Source organism: Protobothrops mucrosquamatus, unplaced genomic scaffold (assembly GCF_001527695.2).
Source record: "Protobothrops mucrosquamatus isolate PMUCROS unplaced genomic scaffold, P.Mucros_1.0 scaffold1045, whole genome shotgun sequence".
Taxonomy (NCBI): Eukaryota; Metazoa; Chordata; class Lepidosauria; order Squamata; family Viperidae; genus Protobothrops; species Protobothrops mucrosquamatus.
The window spans coordinates 73,345-87,659 of record NW_015387277.1 but is presented as its reverse complement, the minus strand read 5'-3'; the positions used below and the strand labels follow the sequence as shown (position 1 = coordinate 87,659).

General features: G+C 42.2%; 1 protein-coding gene across 1 annotated transcript in view; it reads left to right on the top strand.

Annotated features, from left to right (window-relative positions):
• The first annotated feature begins 13,840 nt into the window (after positions 1-13,840).
• The window catches only part of TTC39B (tetratricopeptide repeat domain 39B), a 59,330-nt gene continuing 58,855 nt past the window's right edge, over positions 13,841-14,315 (top strand). The window contains exon 1 of the mRNA XM_015820037.2: positions 13,841-13,903. Coding sequence (XP_015675523.2) covers positions 13,841-13,903 — 63 coding nt within the window. The remainder of the gene's footprint in view (positions 13,904-14,315) is intronic.

Genomic DNA, 14,315 nt, shown 5'->3' with positions numbered 1-14,315 from the left:
ACAACACCAATAACAACAACAATAATAATAAACCACTTTTTAACTTTGCAAAAAACACTCTACTCGGAACTGCTTATATACCTTACCTTGACAGCTCTTAGGTTCTTGGTTAGGACCTGAACTTTAAATCTTTACCAGTCGCAAACTGTGAATCGAATTGAAGATTAAATAATAATAACAAAAATAGGTATAACAACTGAAAAACCTGATTGAGAACACTGACAGTTGCAGTCCTATCATATCTAGAAAACACCAGCTTGAGTGCTTGTTAATATTCTCAATTAAAAAGAAGTACCCCACTACACGCTTCCCTCCATGTAAATGCAGTTCCATTGAGGACCACATGCTGAGTATGGCCGGTCTGCCAGCTATGAATCCATCTGGTGGTGATGCTGGCTAACCCACATTTTTCTATCTCATCAAGTAGTAGGTTGTGGTCTACTTTATTAAATGCCTTACTGAAGTCCAAGTAAATTATATCCACAGCATTCCTCTGGTCCACTAATTTTGTCACTTGGTGAAAGAATGCGATAAGATTTGTCTGGCATGATCTGTTTTAGACAAACCCATGTTGGCTTTTGGTAATGACTTTGTTTGCCTCTAGGTCAGACATGTCAAACTTGTGACATCATGTGATGTCACGTAACATATCGGGCTGGTTTTGCCATTGCCGGCAATGGGGTGGGCGTGGCTTCCACGTGACGCATCCGGCCCGTGGGCCGGCAGTTTGACACCCCTGCTCTAGGTGTTCGCTGATTTGTTGCTTGATTATCTTTTCCAGAATCTTCCCAGGTATTGAGGTCAGGCTGATACGTCTGTAATTTCCTGGATCCATTTTTTTCCCTTTTTTGAAGATGGGAACTACATCAGCTGTTTTCTAGTCCTTTGGTAATTCCCCAGTGCTCTAGGATCTTTGAAAGATATAGTTCAGTGGTTCTGAAATCACACTGCCATTGAATCTGTCTATCAGTGTACAATAAGTTGAACTAGAGATTCATGCTCCTAGTTCTGTTTAAGCTAATATTTTAACTGGCACAGCCTCAGAAAAACCTCCACAGATACTCAGCCAGGTTCTAGCTGAAGTGGGGCCGGAAATCAGAGCAAAGGTCTCAGGAATGTAACCTAGGTAGATTCTAAAGTAAGGAGATCATTGTGTGTCATATAACAAAGACTTTAGCTTTGAAAAGTTGAACTGCTGCAGGCATATAGTAACAACTTGTGTATCTGGTTATTGCACTAGATGCTTCACGCATATGGTGCATGAAGTTTGAAGATTGAAGTTTCCAGATGGATTACTGAAAATAGATTCCCTGGATGTTTACAGGCATTAAGCCGTTCAATTTAAATCTGGTTGATTTTCCAAATAGAGGTGGAATGCAGCCACCTTTTTTGCATCAACTATTTTTTATGTGGTTTATTTCTACATTTCAACCTAGCAGTGTAGCGTTAACACATGGATGTTTTGTTGCACCCGCACGAGAAACAGAAAGAATAGCAGCATATTTATTTATTTACCTCTCACTAAGGAGCTACTCTAGGTGGCTTACAACAATAAAAAGGAGGAAATGAAAGGAGTGTAAACAAAACAGGAGTAGAATAGTAGAATAAAATAAACAAAGAACCATAAATAAAGAACCAATAAAATAAAGAACCATAAGAATACAACAGACATGTCAAACTCGCGACGTCATGTGACGTCGCACAACATATCGGGACTGTTTTGCCATTGCCGCCAATGGGGTGGGTGTGGCTTCCGTGTGACGCGTCCGTCCCGCAGGCCAGCAGTTTGACACCCCTGGAATACAATAATATATAAGAGTAATTTATGAGCTAGAGCAGTGTTTCTCAACCTTGACAATTTTAAGGCATGTGGACTTCAACTCCCAGAATTCCACAGCCAGCAATGCTGGCTGTGGAATTCTGGGAGTTGAAGTCCACATGCCTTAAAATTGTCAAGGTTGAGAAACACTGAGCTAGAGGATACAAGGTCCAATGAGAGCATGAAGCATCTAAAAACCTGATATGGTAAAATCTGTCATTATTTTGTTTATATTATATGGAATAGGTAAACAGAGAGTCCTTGCTTAGCGACTACAATTGGAACCAGCAACTCTGACCTAGGCAATAGTCATTATGTGAAACATCACATGACAGTGACAAGCTTACAACTTCACTTCCCCAATCATTAAAGTAATCACCACGGTCGTTAAGCGAAACATCATGTGACCATGACTTTCTATTTTATTGCCAGCTCCACCAATAACTCTGCTTGTTGGAAAGCAGACTGGGAAGCCTGTAAGTTGTGATCACGTGACTTGAGAACAGTGCAATAATCATAAATTTTCCCGACCCATTGCAAAGTGCTGGAATTTCAATCATGGGACTGCAGAGATGCTGCAATGGTTTTAAAGTTACTTTTCAATGTCATTGTAATTTAAAACTGTCACAAAATAATTGTTAAGTGATGATTACCTGTTTTATAGAAAAGCCTCAGCAAATGGCAATCCCTATCTAGCCTTGGCCATTTTCCAGAGCTGAGCAGGACCGGGTTTGATTAATATATGAATGAGGAAATCAAGTGGGAATTCTGCTAGGTAGAGTGGGAAAACAGATATAAAATGGGCCTAAAAAGGATGTGGCATCCAATTTCTTTCTGCCAGGAAAACTACATGGATGTAGTGACGAGCAATCGAATCCAATTTAAAAGTGTCTTTATCTTTTTCAATAATGTTTTTAATGTAGAACAGAAAGTTTGGTTCCTGTCGTAATCCAGATTAACAACAGAAGAAACGATGAGGTCTTTTTGGGATGCAGCACAGGTCGTCCATGTGAAGTAAGCATACTGAACTGTAGTAGCAGGCTGATGGGCACCCTTTATACTCTGGGTAGCTCTGAGTTGCTGCAGCACCTTAAGCTGTATTTGTCTAAATAGGCCTTTCTGAATAAGCCATAAATAAAACATGGCTCCATCCATACCAAGCACATCTATTACGCCCTTGTAAACTGTCAATATTCCGAATTTGTATCTGCAGGCAGAAATGTTCTGAGGGAGTGCTATTAAATTGAGACTTAACTTAGGTAAGTCAGAGGAGCTTCAATTCAGGATTATGGAAGAAGTGTTCATTTTGCAGCAACTTTCCGGGAACAATTCAAAGTTCTTGTTATTTTTAGGATAGGTTTGCACAAGACCCTTACTTCTGGTTAAGTTAACCATGCTTTCCTCAATGAACAGAATTTTTTTTGAGGGGGGGGATTTCCACGATACACTGAACTACCGAGTAGTAATCATGTGTTAGCCCAATAGATTGAATGAATTCAACCTGAAAGCCCTACATGGCTGGCATCCAGGTTAACTGTGTTATCCTTCTACCTTCCTGAATAAGAAAGAGCCTTCTCTGTTCCTCACCTAGTATGGTGTGTTGTGGTGAGTGTATGTGTGCACATGCAAGTACCTTCAAGTCAGTTTTTGACTCCTGGCGACTGCCTCAGAAAGTCCCTCAATTTTCTTAGCAAGATTTCAGAAATGTGCCACTGCTTGTTTCCTAGGGCTAAAAGAGAGTCACTGGCCAAGGTTACCCAGCTGGCTTTGTGCCTAAGGCAGGACTACAACTCAATCACTCAGTTTTTAGCCTCATGCCTTAACCACTACACCCAACTGCCTCTCCTATACCTAGTGTGGAGGTGTGGTTAAGAGCAATAAGGGATCTTTAACCTTTCACTTTTGCTGAATTTGTGGAAAGTATTTTCTCAATTTGAATGTCAGGGATACCATTTCTTTTCTCATAGAGCATCTTTGGATGTCATGCAAAGGTCAACAGTTGCATCAAAGTTATTAAGTACGTCTCTTCTGAAACAGAGGTAACATTTTCTCACTACATTTGCACCATACACTAAAATCAAAACCCTGTCAAGCACATTTCAAATTACAAACACACCCACCACACGTGAGCAAGCTTGTTTGGCTAGTTTTGGGTTTAATGGGCGAAAAGAACATCAGCACTTGGTTGAGTGAACTATGGACAAATTAACCCTAGGTGTTGCGGGAACCAGTTTGGTTGCAAATATCTGCTGTTGTGTCTAAAGATTACCGTATGTTTTGCTTGTACTCTCTACTTTTGTTGCATTTTAATCTACTGTTTATAAGATACTAAGCAGCAGAACACTAGGCTGTTACATGGGCCCTTTTTAATGTTTTGAATATAAGCTGCTTCTAGTGTGGTGGGTTTTATTTATACTGCTCACAAAAATAAAGGGAACACAAACCCCTTCAGTTCCATGGTAAAATGTTCCCTTTATTTTTTTGAGCAGTATATTTCTGTGGTTTTTTTTTTCACTGTTACTGTTTTATAACCCTAAGATGACCATCCAGATGGCAAGTGGGTGGCCATGAAAACTGAAGAATAAAAATACAAATGAAAATCAATAAAGGAGATATTTGTAGCTCAGGGTTGAAATGAGGGGACCTTGGTATTCTCTGAGCTTGCTTGTTTTCTTGCAGAAGTTTCATTACCCAAACTAGGTAACATCATCACTAGCAATGAAACATCTGCAAGAAAACAGGCAAGCTCAGACAGCACCAAGGACCTCACAAAAGAAAATATTTTTAAAAAATTGAGTTGGTAAGTGATACCTCAGATTTCAAAGGATTGGCCAGGACAGATAACAGGCTTACTTGATTATTTGGAAGGTGTGTCCAGCCTACCTGACTGTAATTATTTTAACATTTACTGTTCTCCCTATATTCATCTTTAACCTTTCACTTCTGCTGAATTTTCAAAAAAGAGTAGAAACTTATCTCAAATCTTATTTCAAGGATAAACTATCAGTGTTGCAGCTTGATAGTTTGCCAGATGTTTGCTTGGCTTGGGTGCTTAATACTGCCCAAAGAACTCCATGAACCTGCAGTTGGATTAGGAACGTCTTCTGATGTCATGCTAGGTCAGGGGCTTCATCAATATGAAGAGGTTGCCACAATGAAGAGGGAGTCAAGCTATTCTCCAAAGCGCCTGAAGGCAGGACAAGAATCAACGGATGGAAACTAATCAAGGAGAGAAGCAACCTAGAACTAAGGAGAAATTTCCTGACAGTTACAATAATTAATTAGTGGAACAATTTGCCTCCAGAAGTTGTGAATACTCTAACACTGGAAGTTTTTAAGAAGAGATTGGACAACCATTTGTCTGAAATGATATAGAATTTCCTGCCTGAGCAGGGGGTTGGACTAGTAGACCTCCAAGATCCCTTTCAACTTGTTATTCTGTTCTATTCTAATATCCATTTTGTACCTCTCATGGCATTTCCACTGTTTCTTCCCTCTAGGTCAGGGGTGTCAAACTCGCAACGTCACGTAACGTGTCGCAATATATTGTGACTTTTTTTTCTCATTGCTGGCAATGGGGTGGGCACGGTTTCACCATGACACATCCAGCCTGTGGGCTGGCAGTTTGACACCCCTGCTCTAGGTTTTTTGGGGGGAGGGGGCATAATGGATGGCTTCCTGGGTGTGTTTAAAAAAAACTGGCAATGCACCCCCACTCATGTCTAGGGAAAGATAAGAGGCAGAGTGAGTTACATATATTTAAATCACTGGGTGTTTTTTTTTCATTTTAAACTCAATCCAAAGAAAATGGACTAATCTGATTGATCCCGATACCATCATTGCACCATTGGCAAAGCAGTTCCCAGGGACTAAAACATTTTGAAAAAGTAAAAAACTGCAGTCCTGGGCCACAAGTGGAGTGGTCCGCACCACTCACTTGAGGAGTGCCGTAAGTCAACCTCTTAACAAGACTTTGATTTTAAATTCCAATTAGCGCTAGCTAGCCAAAAAATGATAGCAGCGTCAGGTATGAACGACATGCGTAGCTTTAGCCAAGGCCAGTCCTGTTTAAAGAGCCAGATGGGGAAAGGGTGCCAGAGATCTAGTTAACAGGACACTTGTCGTCTTGGCATGTTATTTGCACATGCCAATAATGCAGCGGGTTATATTTTTAGCTGGCAGTCAGTTCGTCTTATTGAAAGTTAGGGAAATTGCCTGCTTACATCATCTCTGGGAAGCTCTCTTGGGACCTATCCTGAGAGTGGAATCTCTACGGAACAGAAATAAAGACCAATATGAGGTATATGACTTATCGCGGCCTGTCGGAGCGATGGCACCAATGGAGGAAGCTTCTCTGCCGATATAAAATCTCTGAAGGTGAGTTTGCATCTCACATCAGACTAAAATGAAACTGGCCGATTTGTGGCACTGCACGTTGGGCAGAGTATTTAGCAATCCATAAATTAAAAGTTTAGGCAAGTATAATTTATGAGAGTTTATGAGGTAATGTTTCGGATAAAACAAAATCCAGGTGGGGCAAGTAGAGCAAAGTTTGTAGCTGTCTCCTATCTTCTCTTCATCTCCAGTGTAGCATCTTCCACTGTCCTGTCCATCTTCCCAGCACCTTCACTTTCCCCACTTCCTCTCAGCAACAACTGCAGATATCCCAGCTTAACGTACTTCCACCATAGAGCAACTTCCCAACACCATCACTGTATATACCTGGGGTAGGCAACCTTGGCTCTTTTATGACTCGTGGACTTCAACTCTCAGAATTCCTGAGCCAGCAACTACTATTGCAAAATTCCAGAAAGCAGCAGTTACTTCATCCATCCCTTCCAGCTTTCCAGCAGCTACTGTTGCCCCTGCTGTTGTCATATTTTATTGTGTCATATCTCACTAATCTGCCCTGCTTTTCCAGTGTCTGCTTTTTCTCTCCTACCTTATGCCAGTCTCTAATGTTCTTGGCTTTCTTTAATTTATACTCTATTGACAACCGTCTCAGCTCAGAAGAAAACAACTTGAATTTTTTATCGTGCACAAATGAAAGCTCCCGTCCCAATTTTTTTTTAGAAATCTGACCACCGTGACAATCTGCTACCTAAAACTAGATGTTCTGTACACAGAATACTTTCTACATGGATTGTTTTCTATGCCTTTAATTGCAATGGTATCATTATGTGCCATCACATTGTTGACTCTCAATGATCACATAGATAGATCCATGAGCAAAGGTCTCATACTTTGTGTAAATTTTATAATATCTAAAAGGAACAGCTATTGTTTCCGAATCACTTTATTTAAGGATTTTTACCATTACATTTCAATTTAAATTCAGAAGTCACAAGGTGGCTTGCAATAGGTAAGTTCTTAATAGAGTCTTCTGATTTTTAAAAAAATGCATTAATTTATTTATTAGTCTTATATACTGCCTACCTCTGCAGATTCAAGGCTATATGCAAAAAAAAAAAAAAACCAGAACAAAAATCAGAGATAATACATTCAGTCAAATCAGTATTAAGTTTCTATCGAAAAAGGAGCCCATGGACCACCAGATCTCATACGTTCAATGGGAGAGGCAGGTTTTAATAAGTTTTTGAACTATGAGGACATCCCAATCCTCTGTACTTTGAAACCCAAAGTGTTCACAGCACAGGGATAGATGCAGAGTAGTCATGTCAGGACCCCATTCCAATCTTCCCCTCATTATACCTCCGTAGAAAAAGGCACATAGCAGGTCAAATCTTGGCAGGAAATACTGTCCAGTAGATACCAGGAGCTCTGCCATGTAGAGCTTTAAAGGTGATAACCTGTGCTTTGAATTGGGGCAGGAAACAATGGGCAACCAGCACAGCAAGTGCAACGTATGTGCTAGTCAGTATACACAGCTAAGGGTTGCTGCTTCTGAATTATTTTCAAAGCCAGACTCATGTATTGCAGTAGTTTAAGCATGACGTGGCAAGCACTTCAATCAGGGATTCTTGATCCAAGCAGACTTGCAGTTGGCACACCAGCTAAAACTGGACAAAGTCTTAATGCAAGTCCTGGACCCAGGAGGAGTGACTTTTCTGCCGTGGCACCTGCCCTTTGGAATATCTTGATGTCACATTGGCCCTCAACCTTGCTGGCTTTCCAGAAAGACCTGAAAACATGACTTTGCCATCTGGCTAGGAATTCATCAAGGTAGGTATGGAGCTTACAAAGTTGCTGTATTTCTAGAAAAAAATGAGTGCACTCCTGAAGATTGTTTTTTAAATAGTTTTTATGGTTTTTAATGATTTAGTTGGGTTTTTGGTTGTATTGTTTTGTGTTTTTTAATTCTGTACGCTATTCAGAGTCCTGTATGTGAGATGGGTGGCTAAATAAATGTATCAAAAAAGGGTCTCTGGCCACTGTATTCACCGCTCCAATAGGATCCATAACTCTAGAGGGAGCCCCATTGTATAGAGAGCCCCATTGCTCCTTTAGGGAAAGATAACCCAACCAGGTGCTCAGACTCAAGCCAATATAGAGCCAGTAATTCCATCTTGCTTGTTTGATGAACCAGGTTATCATAGTCTTTGTATCCTATCCAGCCTGAGGTGGTGATTTTTCATACTGATGATGCCTTGCCAAACCTGGAGATGAACTCTTCCCGAGGTTTCACTGTTGATGTTAAATAACATGCTATATTACTCACATTGGAGTAACCATAAATCTGAGCATTATTCCCTCAGGTTCTCTAACTCAGGGCTTTTCAACCTTTTCACCCATTGTACCACTTTTTAGGATATGGCAATATCCGAGTACCACCAGTTGCCTAGCAAGGTGTCAAAAACTTGACCCCAAAAAAAGGAAAAAAGCAATAAAGTACAGGTAGTCCTCAACTTACAACAGTTCACTTAGTGACTGTTCCAAGTTACAATGGCACTGAAAAAAGTGCCCCCCAAGGCACAGCCGAGCAAGACACCTGCCTGCCCGCCCGGCGGCGCTCTTCTTCCTGTCCGAGGTTTCCATTGTTGTGAGCATTTCTGTTGAGGATTGGCAGCGAGGGTGGGGTGGGGAGGTGTTTGGTTTTTATTCCCCCTGACTGCTGGGTGGTTGCAGCAGGTTTTGGTCACTTCACATGACCCTGGGACACTGTGACCGTTATAAATATGAATCAGTTGCCAAGCATCTGAATGTAAATCACAAGACCCTGGAGGTGCTGCAACATTCCAGCTGATCGGCGCTTCTTCTGGGCTCAGCAGAAGCACCAGGATCAGCGCTGAGCTCCAGCTGGAGCCTGGAGCTGATCCTAGCACTTCCACTGAGCCGTGACAGCCTTACAGCTCCAGCCGTCTCTCGCTCAGGCTTGTGTGGTGCTGCCACCGGTTCAGCTCATTCCCCTCCCCCACTACCACTTTTCTAGGATGATCGCGTACCACCTGCCAGGTGCCAATGTACCACAGGTGGTACCCGCACCACTGGTTGAAAAGCCCTGCTCTAACTGACATTGTTTACCTAGGAAGGAGAATCTCTGCAAAATAGTCACTTCATTCCCCAGCCTACAAAGTTATTCCAGAAGACAACCATATCAATAGTATTGAACATTGCCAAGAATTCAAATAGGATCAGGAAGGACTCCTTCTAAATCCCGATCAAGGTCTCTAATCAGAGAGGCAACCTTTTTTTAAGGAATACTTTTTCATGGCAGCTTAAATGTTGTAATTTGATAATGAGGGGGGGGGGGGAAGCAATTAATGTGGACAATTTCATCATGAACAATAACCTGAGTACAACATGTACTTTTCCGCCTCTGCAAACTGGCTACCATAATTTTCTTGAGTATGTTGTTAGAAAAATTAGTGTCATGGTTCCGACAGATGAAACTCTTCAAAAGAACTTTGAGGCATTGTTTACCTTAAAGAATCTTTATTTTGAGTAGCATTAATATTGGCACTGCATAATCGAAGCCAAAAACTGAATTCCCCTCCCCTGAGCACGTAGAATCAAAGCACATTTGCCTCCTTCAATTAACAGTCATAAATCACATTTCCCAATTTAGCTTGAAGCGCGGGCGTCCTCTCCAGTTCTCCAGCCCGCCAATTCCTTATCAGCTCTGGTTACAATAACTTTGTTTCTCACGCTAGGTTTAGTGTTGTTATGTCTAGTTGGACTCTTGTTCACATCCCCCCTCCCAGCATCATCTAACTCTAAAAGTAAAAGGTAAAAGATGGCTACATTTTCATCTGTTGTCAATGCAAAAACATCCGATGTTAGCAGTGTTGACAATTAGTTGGTGCAATGTCTTATTTTAACCTTCTTTTGAATAACAATAATATATATAGTTATTGGTCCAATGTTCATACTATTTAACATTATCTTAAAGACCTTGCAACATTCTCGTATGAAAAGTCTTTAATACCCCTTCATTACTGCAGATATTAGGGACTAAAAGAAATAAACCTATAGCTAAAACAAGGAGTCCTCATAGGTTCTAGCTGTTCATTTCTTGATCCAGAGCAAATTAATGCAATTTCTAAATGCTGCTTGACAATTGTCCAAATTTTTGCTTGAGAGAAATTTAGCTCTTTTTTCAAATACACATTTCCTTGAAATAGTGCAAATCTTATATGAAGGACAATTAAACCTTCAATATATATTACAGCCAAAATGGGACGTTTGTAACTTGTTGTAAACTGTCTTTCTAATCCTAAACTTCCTTTCTAATCAAAGCTTCTTGATTTATATGGAAGGTAATGAAATAGGGTAAGCATCTTTTTCTTGCTGTTTATTTTGTCCATTTAGTAAATAATCACATACACCAGCTTAAAGTATATATGGAGCTTACTGGAAATTGTTTTCTACCACAACCCGAACATTAAAATAGAAACCATATACTAATAATATCCTGTACAGAGCTGTTAAGGTTGACTGTTTTCATTAAGTGATGTCTATGAAGTCTCAACAAAGTTTTTTGGATTTTTTTTTTTGATGAAGTGTGACTAAGTAGATGAGACAACAGAAATACTGAACTTGAAATTAGTTAATGCAGTGATGGAACCAATTATGGTTAATATATGCACAATGGGGATAAGGAATAAATGCTTTTGCATCATAGCTATGCTAAAAATTACTATTAGTGTTGCTGCAGATTCAAGAAGCGTAGTACAATAACTAGGAAATATTACAAAGACAACACTTTGAATCAGCAAGGTGTAGGGCTGTCATAAATTGAATGAGTTCTTGTAGCATGGATGGCCTTTTACAATTTTTTTTTTTTTACAAATTGTGGATACTAAAAATTGAGTCTGTTTGTCGATGGGGAGGGGCAAGTGAAAGATCAAACCAGAAATACAATGAACATTTTTCATAATTTCTTATATTGTTCAGTCCAGATAGGGACATAAGTTTAATTGAAGGCATGGTACTACTATTCTCAAATATGAATATTTGATTTTCATTTAAAACTAATCTGGTTGGGTGCAAGCTTGTTCTCCCATTACACTAAACCACAGTGTAGTTCATTTTATTTTGGTGTATACAACCTATTCATCTGTCTGCAGGAATCCTGGCGATTTACAAATATTAAAATAGCAATAAGAATATATGTACATTTAAATTTTTTATTAACAAAAATATAACAAGTAACATCTAATAAAACGTTACCAAACACGCACAATATATTGACGTAGATAAATACATACTGTGTGCATGTCTATACAGGTAGTCCTTGGTTAACAGCTGCCATGTTTAGCAACTGTTTAAAGTTAGGACAGCACTAAAAAAGTAATCTTATGAATGTTCCTCACATTTATGACTATCCCATGACTGAGATTTGGGAATTTTGAAACCAATGGCTGTTTATGAACTTTGCAGCTTCCTGCAGTCACATGATTTCCGTTTGCGCATTTCACAGCCAACATTTGACAAGAAGTCAGTGGAGAAGCCAGCAGTAACATTGCAAATTGCAGGCAAGTAATGTCTCACTTAACACCCATGGCACTTAGCAATGGAATTGGCGATCCCAATTGTCGTTGCTAAGCGAGGACTACTTGTATACACATACATCTGTAGCTCTACAATCAGTCCCCAAAAGTCTTCTGGGAAAAACAAGTTTTTATTAGCTTCTGGTGGGCCATGACAATAGGGGCTGTGCTCTGGGTCATCCTTGGGGTGAACAGCTGCTCCATAAAACGGGAACTGCCATCAGAATATCTCTCTTTAGCCCCCCTCTCGGCACACCTTTGGCAGATGGGGGCTCTAGGAGGTGCTCTGCCACTAGGAAGAGATTATTTTGGATGATGGTCTTAGATGTCCAAACCCTGAGCCATGTAAAGCTATAAAGGTAATGTTGAAGGAAAAGTCTTCATCATGGTTCAGTCCAAGCCGGGGATAAACAACATGGCGACTGCTTTAGAAAGAAGGTTGTAGTTTATTGAAGAGGAGAGCCAGACAGAAAGATGGCTCTAGAAGAAAAAAAAGAGCACATGTAGGGAGTGGGTTTTTATACCCTCTGGAGCCTTTTGTTTGGAGTTGTTTCCTGTTCATGTTTGAGGCTTTGTATTTCCTGTATCATGTATTCTGACCTGAGTCTGGGTGTGCCCTTTGGCATCTGTGAGTTAATCCTATTATGTCCTGTCTTAGTCTTTGGGTGGGTTATGTAGATTTTAGGTATCTTTGTCTTCTTAATCTTCCAGGTTACATCTGCATAGGTTACATCTGAATAGGTTACATCTGCATTACATCTGAATAGGTTACATCTGCATTTCTATAGAGCTGGTTTCTGCTTGGGGGAGGGAGACTTGGGGCTATTAAAAAAAAACTGGGCGTGCTTTTCTGCCTCTTTAAGATCCTTTGAGGAAATATATTTTTCCGCCCTTTTAATATTTCCTTCTCTGGGGGACTGACTTCCCACAGTAACAATCCATACATTGAAGTACATTCAGAAATACACTGGCAACCGGTGCTGCTCCTGCTGTAGTGATGTAACATGGCACTATAGGTAGTTCCTTAATTTATAACCACTCATTTAGTGATGATTCGAAGTCCCAACGGCACTGAAAAAAAGTGACAAGTGACCAGTTTGCACACTTATAACCACTGCAGCAACCCTCTTGGTCATGTGATCCAACTTTGGGCGCTTGGCAACCGTACGACAGCTATACTGTCCTAGGGTCACGCGATCTCCGCTTGTAACCTTCCTAGCCAGCCTCTGAGCAGCAAAGTCAGTGAGGGAAGCAGATTCACTTGACAACCACGCGATTCACTTAGCAACCGAGGTAAAAAAGGTCGCAAAGTGGAGCAGAACTCTTGAACACCTGCCTGAGCAAAAGAAAGGTTGGCTCAAAAGCGGTCGTAAGCGAGGACTACCTGGTAGTTAGAACTTGATACGCTTAGACCCGCGCTTAGAGCCCAGAGAAGGGTTTTTGGATCCAAGGAAACAGCACTTCACGTGGCTGTCCCTCCATCCCCCCTGAAGCACTTAAAGCAGTGTTTCTCAACCTGGGCAACTTTAAGATGGATGGACTTCAACTCCCAGAATTCCCCAGCCAGCAAAGCTGGCTGGGGAATTCTGGGAGTTGAAGTCCATCCATCTTAAAGTTGCCCAGGTTGAGAAACACTGACTTAAAGGATTGGCGCAAACAACAACTCCCGCCGCCGCCGCAGCAGCAGCACTTCCGCGGTGGGTGCACCTTCGAATCCCAGACCGCTTTTTTTGCCCAAGAAACAGCCGCGCGCTCTGCTGGCGAGCGGAGCGCGCGAGCCGTCGCCGCCCCGAGAGCCGACAGGAAAAGGGATGAAAAGGCTTTGGCGTCGTCGGGGGGGGGCGGGTCCAGATATGCAGATGAGGAGGCTCGCGCTTTGACGGCTAGAACGCCGTCAGGAGCCGGTTGTCAGCGGCTCCAGTCGAGGCGAAGCCGGTCCGCCGACGGTTTGTTTAACAGCCGGCCGGCTTCCGAAGAGCGCGGGAAGGCGAGCCCTCCGGATCGTTGGGGGCGCCTCGGAAAGCCTTCGCGTTCCAGCCGGATTGTGCGCGGACAATCCCTGGCGGGGACTATGGCGAGTGTCAGAAATGGAATCGGGGGATGGAGCGGCGGCGGCGGCGGCGGCGGCGAGGAGGTGAGTCGCTAGGGCGGAAGGAAGGGTCGGTTGAGTTTGCCGGAGGGTAGGGGGAAGAAGTAGAAGTGGTAACCGGGTAGTCGCGTGCTTACGCGCGTGGAGCGCTCCTCCAGCCCTGAGTGATACCCGCACGGCGGATGGTGGGGGGGGGGGCTGGGGGGGGAAGAGAGTGTTAAGTGCTCCGATTTCCCTATCGGGAGTCGCTTAGGCCCCTCTTCCCCGTCCCCCAACGGGTCATCGCCGCCGATGGGCTCCTGTCTGATCCGGGGCCAGATGCGGACGGAGGGGCAGGCCTGACCTGGGAGCGCTTTCCTCCTCCCGGGATGCCTCGGTGGTGGAGCAAGCGGCTAGCTTCCTGGTCTCCAACAGGTGCTGCTGGTTTTCCAGGAAGAGGGGAAGGGGTCGTGTTTAA